General features: G+C 40.0%; 1 protein-coding gene and 1 non-coding gene across 6 annotated transcripts in view; both read left to right on the forward strand.

Moving 5' to 3' along the window:
• Nucleotides 1–27,623, forward strand: part of LOC144595941 (kalirin-like) — a 159,111-nt gene that overhangs the window by 90,616 nt on the left and 40,872 nt on the right. For 3 of the 5 annotated variants that reach the window (XM_078403893.1, XM_078403895.1, XM_078403896.1), the window contains 11 exons: nt 5,182–5,274; nt 8,862–8,989; nt 10,068–10,134; nt 10,757–10,860; nt 12,343–12,412; nt 15,132–15,218; nt 16,536–16,628; nt 18,407–18,457; nt 19,013–19,090; nt 21,576–21,761; nt 24,916–25,087. In XM_078403893.1, coding sequence (XP_078260019.1) covers nt 5,182–5,274; nt 8,862–8,989; nt 10,068–10,134; nt 10,757–10,860; nt 12,343–12,412; nt 15,132–15,218; nt 16,536–16,628; nt 18,407–18,457; nt 19,013–19,090; nt 21,576–21,761; nt 24,916–25,087 — 1,129 coding nt within the window. The remainder of the gene's footprint in view (nt 1–5,181; nt 5,275–8,861; nt 8,990–10,067; nt 10,135–10,756; nt 10,861–12,342; nt 12,413–15,131; nt 15,219–16,535; nt 16,629–18,406; nt 18,458–19,012; nt 19,091–21,575; nt 21,762–24,915; nt 25,088–27,623) is intronic. The other 2 variants (XM_078403894.1, XM_078403897.1) reach the window with 1 other exon arrangement.
• Nucleotides 17,483–17,631, forward strand: LOC144596409 (U11 spliceosomal RNA). The gene has a single exon (XR_013547603.1). It is a non-coding gene; the product is annotated as a U11 spliceosomal RNA (small nuclear RNA).

Here is a 27,623-nt window from a genome sequence, read left to right on the forward strand (position 1 = left end):
AACATGACTTTAATGTTACTGGAAGTATAAGAAAATAACTGCAGATGCTGGTACAAATTGAAGGTATTTATTCACAAAATGCTGGAGTAACTCAGCAGGTCAGGCAGCATCTCGGGAGAGAAGGAATGGGTGACGTTTCGGGTCGAGACCCTTCTTCAGACTTCAGTTTGAAGAAGGGTCTCGACCCGAAACGTCACCCATTCCCGAGATGCTGCCTGACCTGCTGAGTTACTCCAGCATTTTGTGAATAAATACCTTAATGTTACTGGAGCTCGGTACAATGGATGCTAGTTTTAGGACATTTTTTTAAAGCCTATCAAAGATGATGGGCAATACGGTCTTTCACCCATGACTGAAAATCCCCAGTAAAAGCTAAACATGAGCTGTATGGACAAATGTATGATTAAGAACATGATTAAGATCTTTCAGGCATGCAATGGAAACTTTTTCTTTGGTCTATTGTTTGACCCATGAGTAAGCAATGGGTGGATATGGAGTAAAGATGGAGATATGGGTGGATTCTGCCACACTGACCTAAAACTAAAGATCCCTATCTTCCTGTATCTGAAACCTATCACTTTATGTTCTAGATTAAGCCTTGGATAAGCAGCCTGGACGATGCATTAGATGTGCATATTTCAGGATTTAATTGACTTTCCAATACAAGTTATTCGATTATTGCAAAGACACAATAGTTTTCAAATAGTTGATGATTAAATGCAAAAAAAAGGATCAAACTCTATTGGAAGACATCACTTGGAGGTCAATTATGAGATCACAGGCTTTTCTATGTCCATGGGTTGCAGAGGCAATCGGAAGCAATGAATGAAAATGGTCTGTGATAGTTAAATATAGATCGTGGCAGTACATCCAACTCCAGTGTGCCTTGTGTTGCCTCTGGTGTGCCCTGTTGCATTTGCAAAGCAGGTAATGGCTTGCAAAGATTTTTGGTGACCATTGACTCCAAACACTATTAAAGTGCACTGTTTAGTGTTTAGTATGATGGTGATACAAAATACATGAACATAGGTGTTTGTTTTTATGCAAGGACTGTGCAGTGACAATATCAGAATAGTTGTATCTTTTTGCATAGACATTCCTAAGGGTGACGCCAAGCAAGTATTTCCTCATCTTTCACAATTTTGCACAAGCTATGTGCCATTTATTTCCTTTTGTACTTGGAGATCTTTTTTACATCCTGCTTTATCCCTCAATATCTCTTGACTTCCACCAAGCTTTTGCACAGCTCACAAGTTTTTTGACGCAGCCTTTTCCTGTTTTTTTTAATTTATTAAGAGATAAAATTGTAAAACATGATTTTTAAAAATAGTCTTAATTAATTTCAATTTGAAAGTCGAGATGGATCATCATGACAGTCTGGCTGAAGATGGGTGTAAATGTTTAGTCATGTTGGGCACTATCCTCATTGAGGGTGGAGATGTTCTTGAAGATACCTCCTTCAGTTAGCTGTTAAATTTCATCACTAGTCTCGACTCGATGTGACAGATCTACAGGGCTTCGATCTAATCCGTTAGTTGTGAAATTATGTAGCTGTGCCTATTGTACACTGTGTTGTTTAACAAGCACATAGTCCTGTGATGCAGCCTCGCCAGACTGCTAATTAATTTCTAGGCGAACCTGTTCTGAGGTTTGTTGCTGTGAGTACATTTTCCCTATGGTATGGATCAAGGGAGCATCATCTCGGGATAAGACACTGGTTAATTAAGAATAAGATGAGAGGAATTTTCTTCTCTGAAGGTTGTGAACCATTGCAATCTCTACCCCAGAGGGCTACAGATGTTGGGTCATTAAGTATTTTCAAGGCTGAGATTGATTTTTAGCTTGAAGAAGAGGGTTTGAACAGGGAAGTGGTGTTGTCAAAGTTCATTTTATTTTTTTCATCCAATCTGCATTTTTCTTTCAAATGCCTGAAGATTATTTTACTTTTAACAAGTGCCATCTCTCTTGAATATTAGTTTTCTTTTTTTTGCGTGTGGGAATATCACAAAATATGGATTCTCCATGGGAATACAGGCACTCCCCGACTCCCACTACTCCAGTTAGGTTCGGTGAACCCTTACATGTCAAATTTTACTTAAGTCGAAATCGCCATCGCCAATCCCTTTAGCGAAATAACTCACTGAGAGCATTAACTGTCTGTTGTGGAAGTTACAAACTGTCTTGATTGCACTAGGGACTGAGGACAGAGCTGTTTATGTAAGTGCGAGTTTATGTAAGTCACCTATTGTGTAGGTCCATACTTTTATTAAGGATTAAGGAAAAGTAAAGGCAGACTCGTTGGTTTAATAGACAAGATGTTGCATAATAATGTTACATTGCCAGTCAGATCTGCTGCAAACCTAGCTTCTGGCGATGATATGAGTATGTTGAGGCCCTTATTTCTAAAGATGGGATAGCAGGCCTGATTATAGCACTAGGACATGCAAATGTTTAACTAGCTTCAATTGCAGAAGCATCCCAATCACAGCCTGTCAGGTTTTAAACCACATTGCATCAAAGAAGGCAACATTTGGCCATCTCCATCAAGTTGCCACTCACAACATCTGATACCCTGGAACAGGGTACACCTGCCACAGTGCCACAGTCCAGTTATGATAATATCAATTGGCTTCAGTCTCAATTCACACCTACCTCCATGCTAAAGTGCTTTCTTGCTGTCTTGCACGGAAAGCAGCTACTTCTTAAAATCTTGTAAATGTTTTCGCCTTTTCTTTAATTGTCTGCTTCCATTTAAGCCTCACTTAGAACATAGAACCGGACAGCGCAGGAACAGGTCCTTCGCCCCACAATGTCTGTGCCAAACACGATGTCAGGTTAAACTAAACTCCATCTGCCTTCATGTGAGCCATGTCCCTCTATTCCCTGCTAACACTTAGATGTGAGTTTGTCTCCCACATGGTAGTACTATATAACCAATTCAAATGTGCACTGGAGTTGTGATGATCAGCTTCGGGGTCCGTTAATTCATTTTCCCCCCACCCGGCCCCTCGTGGAGATTTGCCCGAGCTCTTACAATTTAGAAAGATTTATAACAATATTACAAAATACTCACAATGGAACCTATGTAACCTTTTCAATTCATTTCACACAAATCAAATTCTGTTCTCTCTCTGGCTAGTAAGTCCTGTTTGCTGTTTGGCTTCTATTTCTTTGTCAATCGCAAACCTACCTGTGTAAGTCCTTATTCTTTAGTAGCCTCACCAACCTGTCTGGAGAGAGCCTTAGATTGCACTGTGGTTCAGTGAATTCCGTACCTCATTTGCTTTCTCATGCAATGTGATATAACTGCCCACTCTCCTTTAAATCTCAGTTGATTGATATATTTAATTAATTTTGAATAGTAAAATCAAAAGGCGTTTACCTCATATCGCGTCATTGTTTTTGAGTGTCTTTCACCTATTTCAATCTATCTGTTTCTCTATTAACATTTGGTCATTTTATCTTTCGATGCTGTAAACCTACTTACAACTTTATTTTGCATTTCCAATTATCAATGTGTTTGGTCAAATAAATGTGTACTGTTCAGCAAGAGATACCTGCTATCAAAATGTTGACAAGAATGAGCTCCTCACTTTATTAAAGCACACTTTCAGCATTGTACTTTGTACACAATAATGTTTTTGGAAGCTCTACAGATAGGATTTTGCGTTCATGAAAGCACGTGCTATTTCTAGATTGCACAGCACTATTGAATGCAATATTTGTTTTTGTTCTTTGTTTAATAATTAGTTTAGTTTTTGGTGTCTCAGATGATTCTAGTATCCTTGAAGCCCACAAGTAAGCTCAATAAAGCTGAGCCCAATACCTGTGTAAATTTTGGTCACAAGAGACGGCAGATGCTGGAATCTGAAGCATCAAATAATTTACTGGGGGATCTCAGCGAGTCGAGTAGCATCCGTGGAGTGGAGGTGGGGAGGGGGGGTGGAGGGGAAGAAGATAAATGGTTAATGTTTTGGATTGAAACCCTGCATCAGGACTGAGAGGAGAAGTGGTGAGACAGTGATAGACAGAGTGAGACGGAGGAGGGGTGAGGGATGATGGACAGGTAGACCCACGTGGTGGGGGGAGGGGTTGGACTGGAGTGATGTGGAATTGAGTGGCAGAAGCAGGTAAATGATAGATGGTGGCAGATAAAAAAAGTCAGAGAGAAGGAGAAACACCATGGGTAGTGCTGGAATAAGTAAGGAAGGTAATGATGGGAAGCATTGGGGCAGAAATGTTAGTCAGCCATTCTGGATGTAATCTTGATTCTAGTTTCTAGTAACGAGAGCTGGTAGGCTGCTGCTCAGTCACCCAATTTGCCTGGGTTATTTTACTGACAGGGGGTGTGGCAACTGGGAGGGTAATCTCACAGGCACAGAGGTTGAGTTGGTAACGTCAGAGGCAGGAGATATGGGGGTTGGGTGGATCAACACACAAGTACAGGAGTTGCGTGAGTTACACAAATTGGGTTGGCTAAATGCACAGATACAGGAACTGGGTGAGTAAACACACAGGTATGGGTATTGGGTGAGTTAAACGCACAGGTAAAGGAGTTGGGTGAGTAACATCGGAAGCAGGAGATCTGGGAGTTGGGTGGGTAAACGGCCAGGTACAAGGGTCGGGTAGATAAACACACAGGTGTAGGGGTTGTGTGGGCAACAGCACTGATATGGGAGCTGATTGGTTCCCTCTCATGAACTGGAGCTGGGTGTGTAAGCACAAAGCCAAATTCAAAAATAACAACACCATTGTGCTGACTTCTGACAAACAACACCTGCAGCATTGGAGTAAATGTTGAACTTGCTCTCAGGATATAAAACTCACCAGGTCGGTCAGCTGCTTGAGATTTTGTCTTGTTGAAAGCAGTGCAAAGAAACTCGCACCAATGGTGCTCGCTCACACCATCGACGTACTTGGGCAGAAAATTGAAAATGTACTGTAGCAGTTACAAACTCAGCATCTGTTGATAGATTCCCTTCACTGTGCTTTCTGTAAAGTTGAGTTGGCTTAATTAATGTCTTGCTATTTTAAACTGCCCTATGGCACTTTTTTCCATGATGTGTGCTTTACTACCTCTGTCCTTTCTCCCCCGTTTGCATCACTAATGGGCTTTTGTTTTCCTCCCTCGTTATCTCGCCCTGCCTTCTGCTAATGCTCCCTTCCATTCTAACCCTGCAGTCCTCTTTGCACACTGCCCGTCACAGTGCTTCTGAAATCCCCAGTGCTGCGGATCTTGTCAGTGCCATCGAAAAGTTGGTTAAGAGTAAACTGGTAAGTTTAGAGTTTAACTAAAACAAGTTGGATTTGTAGTGCTTCTATCAATCATTGAATCTTACTGAAAATTGAAAGGCCTGGATGGAGTGGATGCAGAGAGAATGTTTCTACGAGTGGGAGCGTCTAGGACCCAAGGGCATCATCCCAGAATAAAAGGACGCACCTTTAGAAAGGAGACGGGGAGGAATTTCTTTAGTCAGAGGGTGGTGAAACTGTGGAATTCATTGCCACAGATGGCGGTGGAGGCCGTCATTGAGTCATTTTAAGGCAGAGATTGACAGATTTTTGATTAGTAAACGTGTCAAGGTGTATGAGGAGAAGGAAGGAGAATGGGGTTGAGAGGGAAAGATAGATCAGCCATCTTTGAGTGGTGGAGTAGACTTGAAGGGCTGAATGGCCTACTTCTGCTCCTATGACTTATGAACTTATGAACTTACTACATCTTCAGCACAAAAAGTTACCATATCCAGGTATAGTGCTTACCAGATAGAATATGATTGGGTGTCAACCCAGGCTTAGCTTTAACCCAACCAGTTGAGTCCCACTCAAGAGACCTGAGTACATAATCAAGCTTGACAACTCAACCCATAGAAACGGGTTGCATCACTGGAAGTATCATCATTTGGCTGGGACACCATTCCCTCAGATGGATGTTAAATACCACACTATTCAAAGAAGAGCAGGGAATCTCCCCCCCCCCCCCTCCCCCCCTCCCTCCCCCCCCCCCCCCCCCCCTCCACCCACCCACTGTCTCTGTCAATAAAACATTTGCCTGCACATTTATCTCATTGGTGGGCCTACCTGTGCAAATCCGCTGTTGTCTTTCCCTTCCCTGTCGTGACCGCTTTAATAATCTGCAGTATTGCTCTGAAATGCTTTGGAATTTCCTGATGTCATACCGAGGAGGTAAATAATGCATGTGTGTTTTTTTCTGTGTGTCTTTACGGTAACAGTGTTAGAAAATACATTGCATGTTTATTGCTGTGGCTTTTACAATGGGATTGAATTTCTTTTGCCTGTAATTTATATTTCGGTCGACTGAAGCTTCCTCCATCTTGTACCTAATGGAACCCCCAAATAATGTCATGCATTCTAAGTTATATTCTTAGCTTGGGACCTAGCTCAAACAACCAATTAACGGAATGCTTTCTCCATTACAAAATCATAATTAACCAAGTAACTTTTCTGTTATATTTACCATTTTATTAAAAAAGTCAACAATGCTTTTCTATTTAGCAAGCTTGCGCAAAGAAAGAAAAAAAATGTTGACATGAACTAAATTACTAAATTACTAATACTAAATTACGGCAAAAAGGTATAGTGCAATCTGCTTCCTTTATAAAATAGATATTAAGGGGGGAAATGTCTACTGACAAACCACAGTCAAAACTAAAGCTAGAATGTAATAAGTAAAGGTGTGTTTTATCATTGTTCAATTTTTTTTCCAATCTTCTAACAGATCACAAATTCACAATTAAAATTATTTGCTCCGTTATCATAAAATACTTCCTCTATGGCCTGAATCCTAAAAGGAGTTTTCAAAGTTATGACTAACAGGCAAAGTTCACTTCCAATCTAACCTGTAAGCTGCAGAACTGGTGATAAATCCCTCTTCACTTTCACATCTCTGGAAAACCTACATTTCAATGCAAAAAGAAAAGATTTAAGGGCACAAAGTACTTGTTTCTACTAAGGAGAGATTTAAGATGGACTTTTCCTCTGCAATAGGAAAGGCATATCATGGATTTCCAGAGTAAATGAATGCTACTTCATTATGTCAGAAACAAGAATTGCAATGTTAGAAGCAAGTGAGTTCAACAAGATGAACGGTGCCAACTCTGCTACAGCAGAGAGAATCACAAATACTGCAAATTGCCCCTTGTTTTCCAATTACGTTTCCATTTAGAAATAATGAGTGACAAATATTTAGCAATTAAAAAATCCTTATTCTTATTCCAAATGTGCATAGATTGAGCGTAGATTGTTCAGATGATATCCCTGCCCTACAGAAGCTAAAATTAATCACAAGTGTCATAAAGTCATAGCGTGTAGAAATAGGCCCTTCAGCCCAACTTGCCCACGCCCCCATCTACACAAGTTCCACCTGCCTGCATTTGGCCCATATCCCTCTAAACCTGTCCTATCCATGTACCTGTCTGAATGTTTTTTAAACATTGTGATAATACCTACCTCAACTACCTCCTCTGGAACTTTGTTCCATATACCAACCACCCTTTGTGTAAAAAAAAGTTGCCCCTCAAATTTCTATTAAATCTTTCCCCACCTCACCTTAAATCCATGCCCTCTGATTCTTGATTCCCCTGCTTTGGGTAAAAGAGGCATTTACCCTCTCAAGATCTTAGACGTCTCAATAAGATCACCTCTCATCCTCCTGCACTCCAAGGAATAAAGTCTTCATCTGCTCAACCTCTCCTACAGCTCAGGCCCTCGAGTCCTGGCAACATTCTTGTAAATCTCTCCACCCTTTCCAGCTTATTATGTAAAGTGTTCGTTCATTAGTATTTAAACTGTATTTTAGTTTTCAAAGAACATGACATCAAACTATTTATTTAAAAATCTTCCAAGCAATCGTTACTGTGCTATTACAAAGCTTATCGGTGTCAATACACTGTATGATTAATGTAGCCTGCAAACCTAAATAAAACCCCAAAATACGTTGTAAATACCTAGCAGGTCAGGCCGCATTTGTGGAGAGAGAAACAAGGTTAAAGTTTCAGATCAATGACAACAGATAACTAACACTGTTCTTAATTAGTATCTCTGTTCCCTATTACTATTACGACACGATACAATAGAACTTTATTTATCCCAGGAGGGAAAGTGGTCTGCCAACAGTCATAAAACACAACAAGATGCATGAAACATGAAATTAAAGTGACGAGTTGAAAGGCCAGGGTTGGGGGATGTGTAAAGGTGGGGGGGGGGGGGGGGGGGTCAGTCTACCCAATGACAGAAGGGGGAGGAGTTGTACAGTTTGATAACCACAGGGAAAAAGGATCTCCTGGGGCGTTCTGTGCTGCATCTTGGTGGAACCAGTCTGTTGCTGAAGGTACTCCTCAGGTTAATCGGTATTTTATGGAGGGGGTGATCAGTGTTGTCCAGGATGCTCCGCAGTTTGAGGAGTATCCTCCCCTCTAAGACCATCTCAAATGAATCCAACTTAAAGATTAAGACTACTATCTCAATCTTTTTGGAAGATCTAATTGCTCAATGAAGAAAGAAACCAGTTAATAAAGAAAAATAACCGGACTTGTTCTCTTCCCACTTTCAGTTCAGTCGGATGCCGGAGTGTATTGTTCCATTCTAATGATGGCTCCATGACAAATCTATCAGGAATGAAGTGAATGTTGTAAAAATCAGCTGGTCCCATCAGTAATAAAATTGAAAATTATACCACTACTCATTTTCCTGAACTTTATGGGAGTGATGAATTTTATGGAACATTTATGATAGCATCAGAGGTAGTAATGAGGATATGATTGCAACATGTACATATATTTCTTTTGCTTCCCCTGATATTGAGATAAAGTATATGGCGTAACTGGACAATTCTTCTTCACCAGTCTCTCGAACCTGGCTGCTCCTATCGAAGTAATTTGAAAGATCCCCTGAGCCCCGAGTCAATGAATTCTTCGACACCACCAGGAGATCTTGCAGAAGAAAAACGGGCCAAAGCACTTAAAGGACGAACGTAAGCGATGTTTCTCCTTGCCCTCACCAGAGCAATGAAATGTGAAAATAGACAGCAATCAATGAACTCAGACAGGTTATTTTGCCTGAAATTCTTGTGCAACATTATTATTATTATTTTTATTTTTTTTCATATTTTAGATACAGCGCGGAAACAGGCCTTTTCGGCCCACCAAGTCCGCACCGCCCAGTGATCCCCGCACATTAACACTATCCTATTCACACTAGGGACAATTTTTACACTTACCCAGTCAATTAACCTACATACCTGTACGTCTTTGGAGTGTGGGAGGAAACCGAAGATCTCGGAGAAAACCCACGCAGGTCACGGGGAGAACGTACAAACTCCTTACAGTACAGCACCCGTAGTCAGGATCGAACCTGAGTCTCAGGCGCTGCATTCGCTGTAAAGCGGCAACTCTACCGCTGCGCTACCGTGCCGCCCCATTGTGCATAGGTTCAAAGAAAACTTAGCATAAATATAATGAGTCACAATAAATAGAACACCCATATTGTACAGAGATATCAATTACTGCTCCAATAAATGCCATGTGTCTTTTAATAAATTCTAAAGTGGTAAACTGGCCTGGATCAGGAAATTGTTGAAATCACTTAATCATGGTTCATGATGTTTAATGTCTTTTGAATCCCTTGAATAGATTGTGCCCTAAAGTTCATAAGCTTTTCAAAATTGTCTAGAGATCAACTGGAAATATTACTACTTTGAAAGCAAATTTAAATGCCTCAATTCATAATGTTAACTTTTTTTTGCATTAAATACTGAAAGATTCTGTAAAATTCCAGAATCTTTGGTTTAATTTTATTCCAATATTTTTGATGCGTTTCATTTTTCTAATTTTTTTTAAAGATCTTTCTTATTCTTTTGTTTATTATTAATCCCGTAGTAATTTGAAAGGCATCATTTGGGTCTGATTGTCATGTTTAATGAATATGTGTTTTATTTCCTACAATTCATCTTAAGAGTTTTGGAGAAGGCTGATGCATAACAAAGTTCACAAAGGGGTCAGATTTTGTAATACATCTATTTACAATCTTTCCTTTTTTCTATCTTATTACAGATATGTCCTAAATGAGCTTGTTCAAACAGAGAAGGATTACGTGAAAGATTTGGGAATTGTGGTAGAGGTAAGATAGATTTTATGTATTTAATTTGGCACTAGCTCCGATCCATTAACTCAGCATATTAGCAGAAAAGAAAACATGCATTATTCCTGGTCTACATCTTGGCTGCACTTGTGTTTAATCTTGATGTTTAGAGACTAATCCTACATGATTATATTTTCTGTTTGTGACTATAATAATGCTTCAATATTTTTTATGGTATTGATTTATTCTATTCAATCATTTATTTCAATTGATGGTCAGATTTTGACTGATCTGTGCACAACTGATCTATCTGTTTTAAGCAGCAAGATTTATTTAATGAAAGAATAAGAATTCATCATATATATATTACTAAAATTCTCTGTTTGGGCATTATATGGTTTGGGGCTTGACACAGCCAAAATGGTACATCATAGCGTGACAATTTTACGCCCACCTTACTCACCATTCCCCCGTGGACGGAATAAACCCACCTTTGTTACTTTTAAAAAACAATTTACCTTATAAACGTCAATAAATTTGCTCCCCTTCCCCCCCTCCCCCCCTCCTCTCCCCCCTCCTCTCCCCCCCTCCCCCCCTCCTCTCCCCCCCTCCCCCCCCCCCCCCCCCCCCCCCCCCACTGTACACAATTTTTATATTGCAGGGTTTCATGAACAAAATAGAAGAGAAAGGTCTTCTTGATGACATGAAAGGAAAAGAAAAGATAGTTTTCGGAAACATTCACCAGATTTATGACTGGCACAGTAGGTGAGTGAACAGCCACATCAGCCTGTATCTCCGAATATAGGAACCTGCCAGCATTTAACATTTATGAAAGGTCCAATATATTTAACTGCAACAAAGATTTATTGGAGAACTCGTATTATCATCTCTATTTAAATATTTGAATTATCAAAATGTCTTAATGATTTCTGAAATAATTATTTTTGTGTGCATATTAGAAACAGAAAAACCTATGAAGCACATTTAAAATAATCTAGTCTGCCTGTTATAATCCAGAATTAATAATTCTATAAATCGGTGAAATGCAAATTCAGATGAAATTATAAAGTGCATTAACAGTTAACCATGATTAGCCACCGGGAGATCCAGTAATGAGTGGACTGAGCGCGTGTTTCATTTAGTTTAGTTTAGAGATACAGTGTGGAAACATGCCCTTCAACCCACCAAGTCCTCGCCAACCAGCAATTCCTGTACACTCGCACTATCCTACACTTGAGGGACAATTTTTACCGAAGCTAATTAACCTACAAACCTGTACATCTTTGGAATATGTGAGGAAACCACAGCACCCGGAGAAAATCCACGTGGTCACAGGGAGAATGTACAAAATCAATACAGACAGCACCTGTAGTCAGGATCGAACCCAGATCTCTGGCGCTGTAAGGCAGCAACTCTACCGCTGCTATCGCCGATCTACGCTTGGCAAACTGATACATGGTTACATGCCTTCCCCTGAAAACAATGACTTGTTCCTTGGTCTTGATGATATGGAGTGAGACGTACTTATTGCGATACAATTCAACCGGGTGTTTTACCTCTCTCCTGAACACTGACTCAGCACCATCGTGATTCAGCCAACAATAGTGGTGTCATCGACAAATTTATAGATGGCGTTGGAACTCTGCTTAGTCAGACAGCCATGAGTAACAATGGATGTTTTAAATGATTTGAAACATCTAGGCCCTAATCCTGATAGTTTTTATAAAAATAAACTTTATTCAGAATTTTTTTAATATATACAAAACAGGAAGAAGGCAGGAGAATGAAGGAGGGAAAGATAGATCAGCCATGATTAAATGGTAGAGTGGACTTGATGTGCCAAATGGCCTAATTCTGCTCCTATAACTTTTGAACTTATAACAGTGCAAAACTCTTCCGACATTCTCAGTGTTTATACATTCATTAGTGTTATATTCGGTAGTGTTCACAAACTCTCCTTCCACCAAGCACCCATGCCATCGTGTGGCCCTCTGGAGTGACATCCTTCCCGTTGTTTGAGGAGTGTCCCCACCAGACCCTGCTCCCCGACACCCCACTGTGGATGGACCCCAGTTATCGTCCTCCCCCTCTGAGCTTGTAGCTTCCTTAGTGATATTTTAGGTTTGAGTTTGTTCTCACAGATAATTAATGAAAGTGATTTCATGCTGCGCTACACAATCTTTAAAGGCAGATACAAAGCCACAGAGACAAAATTGTAAAATGATTACTGTTCATATTTCTTTGCAGTTATTTCCTGGGAGAACTGGAAAAATGCCTTCAGGAACCTGAGCGTTTGGCAGAGCTCTTCATCAAACATGTAAATTATTCCTACTTACTTTCAAGGCTTTGTGTAAGAATAGTAACTTGGCCCATTTTAAAGATGTGATGCTGTCTGTTCACCTTCCTGTTCCCCTGTAATCAGCAAGAATGCATTAATCATAATGTCACTTACAACTGTGGGGAATAATGAATTTAATAATGTTCAGTTCCATAAAATGGTCTCAATGCATTTAAATTCAGTTTAAGTAAGTAATCCAGATATGATCATATATTTTATTTATATGGGTTGTGGGCAACATTGCAAAGGTCAGCGTTTATTGCCAACAAAGTCCACATCAAATGTTTTAGCCAAATTCTCCAACATGATCTACTGACTCCTTGTAATAATGTAATACATGACAACAGTTCTGTAATAAATATATACATATTGGAATAATGGTATAAAAATTATATTAAAATATTTAAGATCCTGTATTTTACCTCACCCCTGTGAATACATGACTATATTAGTAGGCAGAGAATGTACCTTCAGTCATTAAATCACAGCATCAATGCCCCTAACCACAGTAAGTTTTTATTAGTTTCCAAAGCCTGATGCAATACTTGGAAACCACGATTTGTTTAATACTAAAATAATTATCTTTTAATGCTTTTTGGGATAAATAGTGGCGGAAGGGAGAAATATTCCTGAGAATATATGGAATGTATATTTAATAATGTAAATGACTTATTCATAACTTGCTTCATAATCATCGATGCTGATACAATTCAAGTCAATTTTACTTATATTTATATTATCTGAAATTCTTGGGAATCATTTACTTCAATGACACTTTCCTTTTGGGTTAGAATATTGGGTTTAATCTTGCCCTGATATTCCTTTTGTTACAAAGGATATATGCAATTTTATTTCATTGCCAATCAAGCCTGCTTTCACCCACTTTACCACCAAATACTTTTTAAGAACTTAAATTTATTTTCTGTTACTTCATGTTTATTTGCAATGAAGGGAAGACTTTGGATTTTTATTTCTTCCAGTGTCTTTAAACTAGTTCTGTTTATGTGGATTGGTTATATGTTCTAAGACTCTCTGATCCTATCAGGGACAGTTTCACATCTCCAGGCTATGTGCTTATCTTTTTGAAAGCTGCTAAACCAGTTTCTCTGGAGATTCTTACTCTGCAATCATCAGTGAATCAAAGTTAGACCTTCAAATTCTTATTCCAATAGTTTTGATATACTGTATTGTATAATTTTGCTTGGAGTAATTTTGAAATAAGAGATACAAGGAACTGCAGGGGTGGAATCTTGAGCAAAACGCAAATTGCTGGAGTAACTCAGTGGGTCAAGTAGCTTCTGTGGAGATAATCGATAGGCGATGTTTTGGGTTCTTCAGTCTGAAGAAGGATTCTGACCCAAAGCTCCACTAATCTATTCCCTCCACAGATTCTGTCTGACTTGCTAAGTTACTTCAGCACTTTGTGTTTTCACATTTGACCTAAGCATAGTTTGGGATTTTATCCAGTAAAGCAAAAGCAGACCATGCTTTTCCTATCCAAAAGATTCTTGTGTTGATTGAAATTCATTATTCCATGTAGTTTGCAGTTAAAGATGCATCATCCATACAACGGGGCAAAATTGTATTGAGAGCAATTTTAAATAGAATTTTATTTTACATCTTTTACATGGGACGAATGCTCATTGGGTGAGGAAATTTTGCAGATGTCTGCATCATGCTGCAAGCATAGCGGACAGTAATCCTAAAAATAATATAGTACAGATACAAAAGCAATTGGAGCCTATTCCTGTGTAACCTTTCTTGAATGGTCATCTTTTTCATGTTAATTCCCTGTGGGTATGTTGTGTGTAAAATGCTTCTATTAGCTCACTTCATACCAATACAGAATCCCGCAAAAATGTTAGTGGGTACTGGACCATATTTATCAGATATACTTAATAAACCATAGAGTCACACAGCATGAAAACAGGCTCTTTGGCCCAACTTGCTCATGCCAATCAAGATACCCTGTCTACACTAGTCCCACCTGCCTGCATTTGGCCCATATCCCTCTAAACCTTTCCTATCCATGTACCTGTCCAAATATCTTTTAAATTATGTTATAGTCCCTGCCTCATCTATCTCCTCTGGCAGCTCATTCCATATATCCATCACCTGTGTGAAAAAGTCACCCCTCAGGTTCCCTTCTCACCTTAAACCTCTGTGCTCTTTGATTCTGTGCATTTAACCAATTTATTGCCTACATGATTTTATACACAGTAGAACTAAACTACACAATGGAGTAAAGGGTAATGAATTGCGACATACCTGAAACATTAAAGACCCTTGCTGTCAGCGGAGGATTTTATCGTACTTTATTGGACAGTACTTTTTTTTAAAGTGAATCAGTACCAATCTATAGCTAATGCCAGAAGTGATGTTGATTGGTACATCAGTTATCACAATAGAAATCAGCAAGAGTGCAAGATGTCTAACATGTGATTGGCTCCATGACCAACATTTGCAATCAGTCTGAAGAAGCGTCCTGACCCAAAACGTCACCTATCAATGTTCTCCAAGGACGCTGTCTGACCTGCAGAGTTACTCCAGCACTTTATGTCTTCTCCAGTTTGACTGGGCCTCATCTCAAAATAGCTGATTCTGCTGAGAAACGATGTGATGGGAGGCTATTGATATTCCTGTAGGTTCTTCCTGTATAATAGTTTAGTTATTTTTGCTATGAATTCTGTGTTTACAGGAAAGGCGCTTGGGCATGTATGTGATATACTGCCAAAACAAGCCAAAGTCTGAGTACATTGTGGCAGAGTACGATTCTTTCTTTGAGGTGAGCATCTGTTTGTATTTTTATCACCAGCAAATAGATTATGTAACACATGAAGGACAAAAGTGTAAAATTTGGTCGAAATACTTAGAAACTGCAACAAATGAGCAAGCATGCAAACTCTACACAGGTATCATCGCTGGGCAGAACCTAACCCGGATTTCTACCGCTGTGAGGCAGCAGCTCTACCAAATGGAATTTACCTCATCAAGTGCAAAAGTGATGTATTTTGGACAGTTAAACATGTGAATGGCAGGACCTTGGGGAGTGTTGTAGAACAGGGAAACCTAGAGGTACGAGTGTGCATTTAGTGCTGAAGAAGGCATATTTGCCTTTAATGGTGAGGGCATTAAGGGTTGGGACCTCATGGTCTAAGACATACAAGACATTGATGAGACCAAACTAAGTGTATCCTGTGCAGTATTAGTCACCATGCTAAGGAGGACGTGATTAAGCAAATGGTACAGAGAACATTCACATAAATGTTATTGGGTCTGAAGGACTCGAGTTATAAGGATAATTTAAAGTTATAATAGAGGGCATAGATTTAAGGTGAGAGGGGAAAGATTTAAAAGGGGGCTGAGGCAGGTTTTTCACAGAGTATATGGAATGAGCTGCCGGAGGAAGTGGTAGAGATGGAAAAGTTCAAAGATTTAAAAGACATTTGGACAGATACATGGATATGGACCAAATGCAGATAAATGGAACAAACTATGACTAATTTGGAAACCTGATCTCTGCTCCTTCCTCTGGTGGCTTATTGAGTGACCCCAGCATTGATAGAGTGTGATGGGGGTGGGGAATGTAGGATCAAAATCCACATCCAAATACAAAAGTACTGATTCTCTATAAATCTCTTTTAAAATGTTTTATTCTAAGAAAATAGTAGAGGCGATGAAAATGGGATCAATGATAACAGGAAATGCCCCAGATTTTCTCTTTCTTTTCTTGAATGTGACTCTGCATAGTATTCACCTAGAAAAGAAAGAGAGCAGACCTCAATTCCTATAAAAAGACCTTCAAAAAATAAAGTCTAGTGGGACCAATTTGATACCGTCAGAAACAGGAGCCTAGTTTGACCGCCCCAAATCATTAACCTTCTCCGAAGCACATTGACATCATGTGCAACAATTTTATTATAGTATCTGTCATTGGGCAACTTCAGACACACAGGTGACTTTCCACAGCATGTTTAGCCACTGACTAGTCACCCATTTCAGCTTCCTACAGAGGGAGACACGAATGCCACAGACTTGCATACATTGTAAATGGTTTTTTTTGAAGCAGAATGTCTATCATGTTATGCATCTTGTTTTGCAGGAAATAAAACAGGAGTTGGGTCAAAGGCTTAGCCTGAGTGACTTTCTTATTAAGCCGATACAGAGGATAACAAAGTATCAACTTCTTATCAAGGTGAGGACTTTTACAATAAAAAGAATGCAAAAAGTGACCAAAGTACTTAATGGGATCTTTCACCTTATTTGTCTTCAAAACACATTTCTCTTCGCAGTCCCATTTCTTCAATAACAGGCCAGTTGAATAGCGATTATAATGTGTCATTGTTCCTTTTTTATCATGTGCCTATAACCACAGAAACTGACTTTAACGGCCCTATGAAGGGGGTTACAGATCAAAGTGTTTAATGTCTGTGAGGAATGAAACTATTATGCAGATAATTAAGTGTTTTCAGTAGAGTTGGAGAAAAGTTAAAAGGCACCATGTAAGTAGGGATTTTACAATTTTTATTTCATTTAGTTTAGATTAGTTTTTAGTTTAGTTTAGAGATGCAGCATGGAAACAAGCCCTTCAGCCCACCAAGTCCGTGCCGACCAACGATCCCTGCACTATCCTGCACACGAGGAACAATTTACAATTTTTTTTACCAAAGCCAACATGTCTTTAAATGTCTTTGAATGTCAATTAGCCAGTATGTCTTTGAAGTGTGGGAGGAAACCGGAGCAACTGGAGAAAACCCACGCAGTCGGGGAGAACGTACAAACTCCGTACATACAGCACCCGTAGTCAGGGTCAAACACGGGTCTCTGGCTCTGCAAGGCAGCAACTCTACTCTATATAAAGTTATAATTCCTAAGTAGTTCTCAATCAGAACAGCAGTCTGGTGTATATATTGCCCCAAACACGTCTTTTAACAGAAACACCTGCCGTTTAGCATTCTCTTACATTCACTCAAGTGGGCATTTTACCACATAATGGAAACTTACTCGGTATTGAGCTGTGGAACGAGCTGTGAAAGCTATTATTATATAAAAAGGGGTTTCTGCCGTGAATGGCATACGGGTGAGGTCTTGTCCTTTGTCCATGCAGAACCGCTATCAAGAGATTTTGGAAGCACAATTTCTGCAGGTGATCGCTTTTCCCACAATGCAGGCAGAGATTTGTCTAACCTGGCATCAGGTTCAACATGAACATTGTGGGCTGTAAGGGCCTGTTTGTTCTATTATGGATGCACAGTGAAGTTAGTTTTATTTTGGCCACCATTTGAATTTGATTCAGTCTCAGAGAGTGCACTAATTGTTTTGTCCTGGTTTTTACGTCTAGCGTTTAATAGAATGATTTGGAAATACATGTTTGTGTGAGGGGCAATAGTCCACCATAGGGGTGCTTTTACTTTGAATTAATGGATGAATAAAGACTGAGAAATTCCAGGCAGTGGAATATTATGAGCTCAATGGAGTTAATAGTTTACTTAGAATATACTCCAGCAGGGAGTCCTTTGTTCAATTTGACCCCAGCATGATGATTCATGTTGGTAACCATTCTTCACTACAGTAGTACACTCTCCTTTCTCCGCACCACTACATCATCCTAAAGCAGGATATAGATTAGATAGGATACAAAGTGCTGGAGTAACTCAGCAGGTCAGGCAGAATCTCTGGAGAACATGGATTAAGTGACGTTTAGGATTGGGTCCCTTCTTCAGACTGATCAGATACATCAGACAGGATGGGCTATAGCAGGATGTAGATATGGATCGGATGTAAAGTTGGGCAGAACAGTGGCATGATGAAATTTAATCCCATCATCCCCCAACGTTCCCCCAATCCCAGGGTACGGTTTATTTGGTACGGTGTATTTTGTACGGTATTTTGCAGTTAGTGCAAAGTAGTTGCTAATGCACTAAATGCAAGCCTAAATATTCACTTACTGTGATAAACTTTGTCTTGTTGCAGGACTTCCTGAAATACAGTGAAAACGCTGGACAAGAATGTTCAGAGATTGAGGTAAAAACTGTTCTCTGTTCGGTTAACAAACCACTCGCACAACAGTGTTTCTCTTTTATGTTTTAAATTTTTCTCTGCTGAAATTAAGCCCATTTCATTGTTATACTGCCAAGTAATAATGATTCTTGAAACTGATGAGTATTGAATTCTGAAATAACATTTATGGCAAGCATTAGAGGCAAGCAGAGAGCAGTCCTGAACTACTATCTACCTCATTGGTGACCATTGGACTATCTTGATCGGACTTTGCTGGCTTTACTTTGCACTAAACGTAGATCCCTTATATATCTAATCATTATTCCCTTGTCATGTATCATGTACCTCGGTACATGTGACAATAAACTAAACTAACTCAAGATAAATAGCCTAATGAAACATTAGGAAAGAGGTAAACTGTTATTGAAACAAATCTATTCTTAAAATAATCTCCATTTTATCAAAAATGTACATAGATGAGAACATGTAGAATTGTGAGTCTTTTGGTTAGATTCACCAAAATTATGTCTGTTTATGCCATTAAAATAAATGTCCCTTCTATCTATCTTTTGTTGACAGAAAGCAGTTGATGTGATGTACCTTGTGCCGAAACGCTGCAACGATATGATGAATTTGGGAAGACTTGAGGATTTTGAGGTAAATTTCTTCTCTCCTTTCCTTCAACCCCTGCAATTATTTATTATCTCTACAGTGAAAATGTATATAAGTTTTAGATATAATGCGTTAAGTCGATTTTTACCTTGGGTGGACATTGGGTAGACTTTACTTTGGACTTTAGAGATACTGTGTGGAAACAGACCCTTTGGCCCACCAAGTCCACGCCAACCACGATCTCCCCATACACTATCACTATCCTACACACTGGGGACAATTTACAATTTTTACCCGTCAATAATCCTACAAACCTGCACGTCTTTGGAGCGTGGGAGGAAACCAGAGCACCCGGGAAAAATCCATGCAGCCACAGGGAGAATGTACAAACTCTGTAATGACAGCACCCATGGTCAGGATTGACCCTGATTCTCTGGCGCTGTAAGGCAGCAGCTCTACCGCTGCACCACCATGCTTCCCTAATGGAAATTGCAAGTTGCCTATCGCTTTTGTACAGATCTGGTCTTACCCATTAAGGAATGACATGCTTGTGCTAAAGGGAGTGTGCTGAAGTTCACCATTTTGACTCCTAGGATGGCAAATTTGTTGTATGACGAGTGATTAAACAGACTCTGCCTGTGATCACCTGAGGTTAGAAGAATGAATGGTCATTTTGTTGAAATGCATACACTTGCAAGGGTAAATGCAGGATTGATGTTACTTCTGGCTGGGTTGTCCAGAATCATAGAATACAGTCCCAAAATAGCATGATAGCCACTCATGACAAAGATGAGCTGACATGGATCCTCAACTGTTGAACATAAGACCAGAAGATATAGGAGCAGAATTATGCTGTGTCACCCATTGAGTCTACTCCACCTTTCAATCATGGCTGACCTATTTTTTTCTCTCAATCCCATTCTCCTGCCTTCCCCCATAACGTTTGACACCCTTACTAATCAGGAATCTATCAATCTCCTCTTTAAAAATACCCAATGACTTGGCCTCCACTGCCGCCTGTGGTAATGAATTCCACAGATTCACCATCCTCTGGCTAATGAAGTTGCTCCTCATCTCCATTCTGAAGGTACATCCTTTTATTCTGTGACTGTGCCCTCTGGTTCGGGGCTCTCCCACTACTGGAAACATTCATTCCACGTCCACTCTATCGAGGCCTTTCTCTGAATGTTTATGACATTCCCATAAACCTGCTGGCCTGGTCCACCTTTGGTGGTAGGGCGCACAGATTGTGGAAGTGCAAATGTTGGAGCTGCCCAGGCGACTAAATGCAGCAGAGCTTGGAGATGTCGCACACTCCAGTTACTGTGCACCAGATCTTCAGGAATAACTGTGTAAGATGGTGCATGGGGTGCTAATCAAATGGCATATGTTGTTCTCATTGGTTTTGAACTTTTTGAGTGTTATTGGAGCTTCACTCACCCTTGGAAAGTATTCCACCACGTTCCTGACCAACTTTAGATAGTTCCTCTGTCCCTCTCTTCCCCTCCTCCTTCCCAGATCTCCCTCTATCTTCCTGTCTCCACCTATATCCTTCCTTTGTCCAGCCCCCCTGACATCAGTCTGAAGAAGGGTCTCAACCCGAAACATCACCCATTCCTTCTCTCCCGAGATGCTGCCTGACCTGCTGAGTTACTCCAGCTTTTTGTGAATAAATTGCTTTATCATTGCTCAGCAGGAGAGACTAAAACAGGGAAGCCTAAAACAGACAGACCTCTGATTTTTCTTTAAACCAGGAGTCACTTGTGTGTCGGTTTCTAAAAGAAACTTTACTTTACCTGGATTATTGGTTGTGTAACAATCGTAAGGATATTTATTGTATCACTGGTATAACAAAACTGAATCAGAGACTTAACTGTGTCACATTGACAAAATGACAATCATGAGACTCTGAAGTGAGCAATTAAACTCACTGAGTTGTATACAAAAGATAAATGTCACTGTACTTGGGTACATGTGACAGTAAAGTGCCATTGATCCATTGAACTTTGATCTATCTATTCACCAGAGCAACAAGGTTCTGCTTTGATTTCTTGTTCATGGCACTTCTTGTTCATCTACTACTGCATGCAAATTAAAGATGAAGCCTTGGTGTAATCTACATAAAGGGTTGTGTTTCCCCACAACATCTCAGCTTCCCAACACCACTGACATTGATGAGCTGAGCTTACTTACAAAATGGCTCTCACCCTGTGTGAAACTGAACCACACCATGTTTATGTTTGTTCTGATTAAATGGTTTAATTTAGATGCATTTCAAATTTCTGCTTCATTCCTATAATGGTGTTATGCTACTAATAAGAACACAGAACTGTGGAATAAAGAATACATGTATCAATGGATGCCTTCGTCTGATGTATCATAAGATCATAAGATGTAGGAGCGGAATTAGGCAATTTGGCCCATTGAGACTGCTCTGCTGTACGATCGTGTCTAATCTATTTTTGCCTCTCAACCCCATTCTCCTTCCTTCTCCCCATAACCTGAAAATCTGAATTATTTCTTCTTTTAGGGAAAAATCACAGCCCAAGGAAAATTACTTCAGCAGGATACATTCTACGTGACAGAACAAGATTCTGGAGTGCTCTCCCGAAGTAAGGAACGAAGAGTCTTTCTCTTCGAACAGATTGTAATCTTCAGTGAGTTGCTGAACAAGGGCTCTTCAACACCAAGGTATCAGTTCAAGAAGAGCATTAAGGTAAATCTGCTTGTCTAATCTGTGATCTTTGACAAGGAAGAAGATGTGCGAGGAGTCTCAGAAAAGAAAAGGTCGTTGAAGTTCTAGTTGGGCAAAAGATAGATAAATAAAGCTACTAGAAAGGCCAGCCACACTTAAAATGAATAGATCCTCTGGGCCAGATGGGGTACATGCTGGGTTGCTGAGAGAAATAAAAGACAAAATAACAGAGGCTCTGGGCATAATCTTCCTAAGACCTGCATATATATGGGTGTTGTGTGAGGACTGGAAATTTGAAAATATTGTGGCCTCCATCAAAAAAACAGTTGAAGGGATTAACCCTGTAACTTAAGAGCAGTCAATTTGACCTCAATGGTGAGGAAAGGTCAAGAAACACTGAACTGGAAAAAAAATGGCAGTCATTTGAACAAGTATGAAAGGATTTGAGAAAGCAGCATGGATTGTGTTTAACTAACATTAATATTTTCTTGTGACATTTCAGACAGAGTTAAGAAAGGAAATGTACTTGTGCTGTATCTGAACTTCAAACAGGCATTTGATAAAGTGGAATACAATGCAAAATACAAATAGAAAGCACTAGAAATACTCAGCAGTTCAGGCAGCATCTGTAGAGGAGGAATCAGGGAAATGTTTCCGGTCAATGGCCCTTCATCAGAACTGGAGAAATGAGAAGACAACTATGTTTTAAGTTGCAGAGAGGGAGTGAGGGGAAGAGAACAGAGGAAAAATCAGTGATGGAGATGGGAGCACAGAGAAAGGGAAACAGAAGGTCAGATATGGATCGTGTGAAAGTGAGATCAAGGTCACACTTGGCAGCAAAATAATAACATTTTTGAGACACAGAGGATTGCAAATGCTAGAATATTGAGCAAAAAAAAAGTGCGAGAGAAACTCAGCAAGCCAGGCAGAATCTGTGGTGGGTGGTGGACAGGCAACGTTTCATGTCCATCTTACTTACAGGAAAAAGAGTTGGGGAGGAAAGGACAGATCCCTGCTCAACACCACTACTGAATCTGCCACCACTGCCGATTCTGGCGAAGTATTTCTGAACCTCATGACTTGTATAATAGTGCTTTCCTTCTGCCACGTTTGAGCCAAGGAATCATACATTATGAAAATAGGCCCATAGGTATCAACCCATCAAACATCAGAAAGGGAAGGATTTGCAGAGCTGTGGGCAAATGGTTTGGAAGTGGATTAGTTGGAATTGCCCGTTGTGAGTCGGTATGTGTTTGAAGGGGCAGCATGGGGTTCTTTCCATGCTGTGAACATCTTGTGGATCTGTGTATGACCATAAAGCTGGCATCATTATTCCATTACTCACAATCAGCCCACAGAGCATAAGATCAGACCAATACCACAGATACAAAACCATGTATCTATTGTATACAAAATTGTGAGAGGAATAGATTAAGTCTCTTGCCCAGAGGATGAGAATCGAGAACCAAACAACTTAGGTTTAAGGTGAAGTGGGCAAGATTTAATAGGAACCTGAGGGTAACTTTTTCACACAAAGGCTGTTGGGTGTATGGAACGAGCTGCCGGTGGAGGTAGTTGAGGCAGGTACTATCACAATGTTTAAGAAACATTTAGGCAGGTACCTGGATATGACAGTTTTAGAGGCAGGCAGGTGGGACTAGTGTAAATGGAACATGTGGGCAAGTTGGGCCAAAGGGCCTTTTTCCACACTGTAAGACCCTATGACTCTCTGTGACTCTGATAACAGTTATCAAAAGACAGGACCAAACCTGAGCTTCTCTAAAGCAAGCGTCTAACATGGCAACAGATGGAGGAGATGCCTGTCCCACTGTCAGGCTCAGAGCTGCCAGCACTGTCACTGAGGTTAAATGGGGACTCAAGGAACTGCAGATGTTGGAATTTCATGCAAAACACAAAGTGCTGGAGGAACTCAGTGGGTCGGGAAGCAGTTATGGAAGAAATGGACAGACAACATTGGAATCCTCCTCCAGCCTCTGACACCTACTCTACCCCTCTACCCATCTGTCAGTCACCCCCCCCCCCCCAACTCCACCTCAACTGTATCCACCTATCACTTGTCAAGCATAGTCTCACCACAACTCTCTTTTGCAGCTTTCTTCCCCGTACTCTGATCAGTCTGAAGATGGGTCCGACCCAAAACATCGCCTATCGATGTCCTCCAGAGATGCTGCCTGACTTGTTGAGTTACTCCAGCACTTTGCACTTTGACTGAGATTAAAGATCTGTGGAAATCTCTGCGATTCAACGACGAACACGTGCTATTAAAACTAATGATTAGAATGTAATTGTTTTAAGTGTTAAAAACTAGAAACATGCACATACTTTAATAAATACTTAAACATGCTTCAGTTAATTGGATTAAATAAAATATAAAGGTCCACTTACTATTTTTTGGACAGCCCTTTCCTCCCATTCACTTCAATGTGGACTCATTAGGCAGATTTCCCATCCTTAGAGCTAAGAGTTCTGTGCAAGTCTGCACTGCGACACCGAATTCCACTTAAATACAAAGTGCTGGACTAACTCAGCGGGTTAGGCAACATCTCTGGAGGTCATGGAGAGGCAACATTTCGGACCTGAAACTTCGCCTATCCATGTCCTCCAGAGATGCTACCTGACCCGCTGAGTTATTTCAGCACTTTGTATTCTACGTAAGATTCCAGCATCTGCAGTTCCTTGTATCAACTGAATTCCAGTAGTTCAGTGACAATGTGCTGAAGCCAATATTGAAAATGGAGCTAAAAGCTGCACTTCACCTTACACTCAGAAATCCTCTGAGTTGCAACACATCTGTGTATGTAAAAGCCAGCAGACTGGAGTGGATCTTCAAGTTTTTAATGGAAGATCTGCTCCATGCAATTTTGAATTTTGATCAATTAACTACCATCTCACTCAGAATCTTCCCTGCATCTCTTCACACAAGTACAGTCAATGTCCTTGATAGTAACTCATTCCAGACGGTAGGTCTCCAGTATTAGGGTGGAAAAACACTGTCTTCAGAGATGCAGCCTGTCCTGCTGAGTTACTCCAGCATTTTGTGTCTATTTTTGGTGTAAACCAGCATCTGTAGTTCATTTCAACACCTTGTGCATATTAATGGTATTCTTGGTCGGTGCAGATTTCAGTATTTCTTCCGTTTTTTTACCCATATCAGATGAGTTACCTTAACATCGAGGAGAATGTAGACAATGAACTCTGCAAGTTTGCTCTAATATCCCGTGGAACGTCTGAACGATTCATCCTACAGGCACCAAGCATTGAAGTCTGGCAAGCTTGGATTCAGGATATCAATCAAGTTCTTGACGCCCAACGAAATTTCTTAAATGGTAAGCAAGACAGTTTTTTTTCTCTGTTCACCACATTTCATGCAGCTGGTAGAGCTGTTGCCTCACAGCGCCCAAGATCTGCTTTCAATCCTGACCTCGGGTGCTGTCTGCATGGAGTTTGCACATTCTCCCTGTGACCACTTAGGTTTTCCTCTGGGCACTCCAGTTCCCTCCCAAAGACGTGCAGGCTCGTAGGTTAATTGGCCTTTGTTAATTGCCTCTTGCGTGTAGGGAGTGGATGCAAAAGTGGGATAACATAGAACTAGAGTGAACGGGTGATCGAGAGTCGGCATAGACTCAGTGGGCTGAAGGGCCTGTTTCCATGCTGTATCTCTCAATACATCAATCGACCAAAACCGTAAAGATCTGAATCAAAAAACAAATTGCCGGATGAACTCAGTATGTCAGGCCTCAGCTCTGGAGTGAAATGGACAGATGACATTTCAGGTCTGAACCTTTCTTGAAGGCATTTTGTTTCTTTAATCAAGTTTCCTGATTCTGCAGTCTTGTGTGTCGTCAGAAAAAAAATCCGAATCTGAATTGATCAATATTGTTTGTCTGATGCTGTGCCATATATATGTTCCAACTAAGAATGCCAGAGCCAGAAATCAAATCATAGAATCCAAGTTAGCGCATTAAACTACACCAAGATTTTCAGAACAGGGTAGCTCATTCATGACTTTCATCTTTGTCCAGAAATAATAGATTCTATAAAAGTCACAAGAGTCACTCCACTGTATGGTGTACTTATGTTGTGAAAGACTGCAAGAAACTGCAGAGAATTGTAGATGTAGTTTGGTGCATCACACACAACCACAATTCCCACCATTGACTTCATCTACACTTTACAATGCCTTGGAAAAGTAGCCGACATGATCAAAGATTTGTCCCATCCCTTCTTTTCCACGCTCCCATCAGACAAAAGGTACAGCAGCTTGAAAGCGCACACTGCCAGACTCAGAAACAGCTTCTTCTTCTCTAAATGGTTCTTCTATAACCTAGTCTACTGTCCAATTCACCTCTACCCCATTGTGCACATACGTTTTTATTTATGGAACTGATGCGCTACAATGCTGAGAACTACATTGCACTCTGTCTTCCCCTTTGCTCTACCTATTGTACTTGAGTTTGACTTGATTTGATTTATGTGTAGTATTATCTGATCTGATTGGATAGCATGCAAAACAAAGCTTTTCACTGTACCTCAGTACACATGACAATAATAAATCTAAACCTAACTTAAAAATTATCCCTCTTCAATGTTTTAATTTAAATAACTATTTATTTCACAGACCACATTTTACAGGGGAGAAAAACCTGATTGACAACACATTGTAATATGCAAATCAGCAGCAACCATTAACAAAGAAGAGCTCGCTCATAATTTGTAAAGTGCCTCTAGTTGTTAGCTGAGTTGTAAGCTCTGCCATAGATTTTGCCAAAATAACATCACGTTGTTAAATTGTATCTGTAATATTATTATATGTAGCACTTGATCTTTAATCTCACCACAAATTTACATCCAATAATTCTCAGGGTACCCTTTTATCAACATGACTACTCAGAAACCTTTCATGACTAGGATATAAAAGTTTATCGAGGGCGATGGATATTAGGCAGTGGATTGTTTTACAGATTATTGGATGTCATATTTTTAACTTTTGATTCCTTTTCTATTATACCTCTTTCTTTTGTTTATTAAATTTAAACATATGAAAATATTCTTTTTTTTTGGTTCCTTTATCTAAATTTTAAAACACCTTTTGAATCTGAATTGCTGTTGAATCCATCTGTTTCATTTCAGCATCCTTCTCAGTCCTTCCTCTATTTATTTCTCAACCCGTTATCGTCTTTGGTCAAGTGTTTGTCATGTTTTTCTTTCAAAGTTTCTGTTACTCTCCATTATCAGTTTGCGCCTCCACAACATGTGATAAAGACGTTAGCTCTGTGAAAACCTTGCCACATTTGTCAAAATAATTGGAGTCAACAATGAGGTGTCGATTAGAAAAATAAATGGATGCAACACCTTTACCCAGAATAATACGTGCTAAAGTACAAAACTGATTTAGGGGTTTAAAAAGGGTAAAATTACATAAAATAATTAAAACAGCCTGGATGCAGTTTGTCGCTAAAACCTGTTACCTTTGTTTCTATTCTGTGTGCAGACCTAAGATCATTTAGGTAAAATTATGGCCTAAATTTTAATGCTCATCTTCTCACCAAATTTCAGGTATAACAAGAGTGGTCACTCAAGCCTTGAAGCCTACTCCATTATGCCGTTAGATTGTAATTAGGTTTAGAGGTCATCAGAGGGGGATTTTTTTTCCACACAGAGGGTGTTTGGAGTCTGCAATGCGCAACCTGATGAGAAGGTGGAAGCTGATACTTTTGCCACTTTTAAGTTAAAAATCTCAAGAAGTACTTGAATCGTCAGGGCATAGATGGCTCTCGATCTAATGCGGGTAAATGGAGTTGGCGAAGATCATAAGATCATTAGTGATAGGAATAGAATGAGGCCATTTGGCCCAGCGTCTAC

Source organism: Rhinoraja longicauda, chromosome 8 (genome assembly GCF_053455715.1).
Source record: "Rhinoraja longicauda isolate Sanriku21f chromosome 8, sRhiLon1.1, whole genome shotgun sequence".
Classification (NCBI taxonomy): domain Eukaryota; kingdom Metazoa; phylum Chordata; class Chondrichthyes; order Rajiformes; family Arhynchobatidae; genus Rhinoraja; species Rhinoraja longicauda.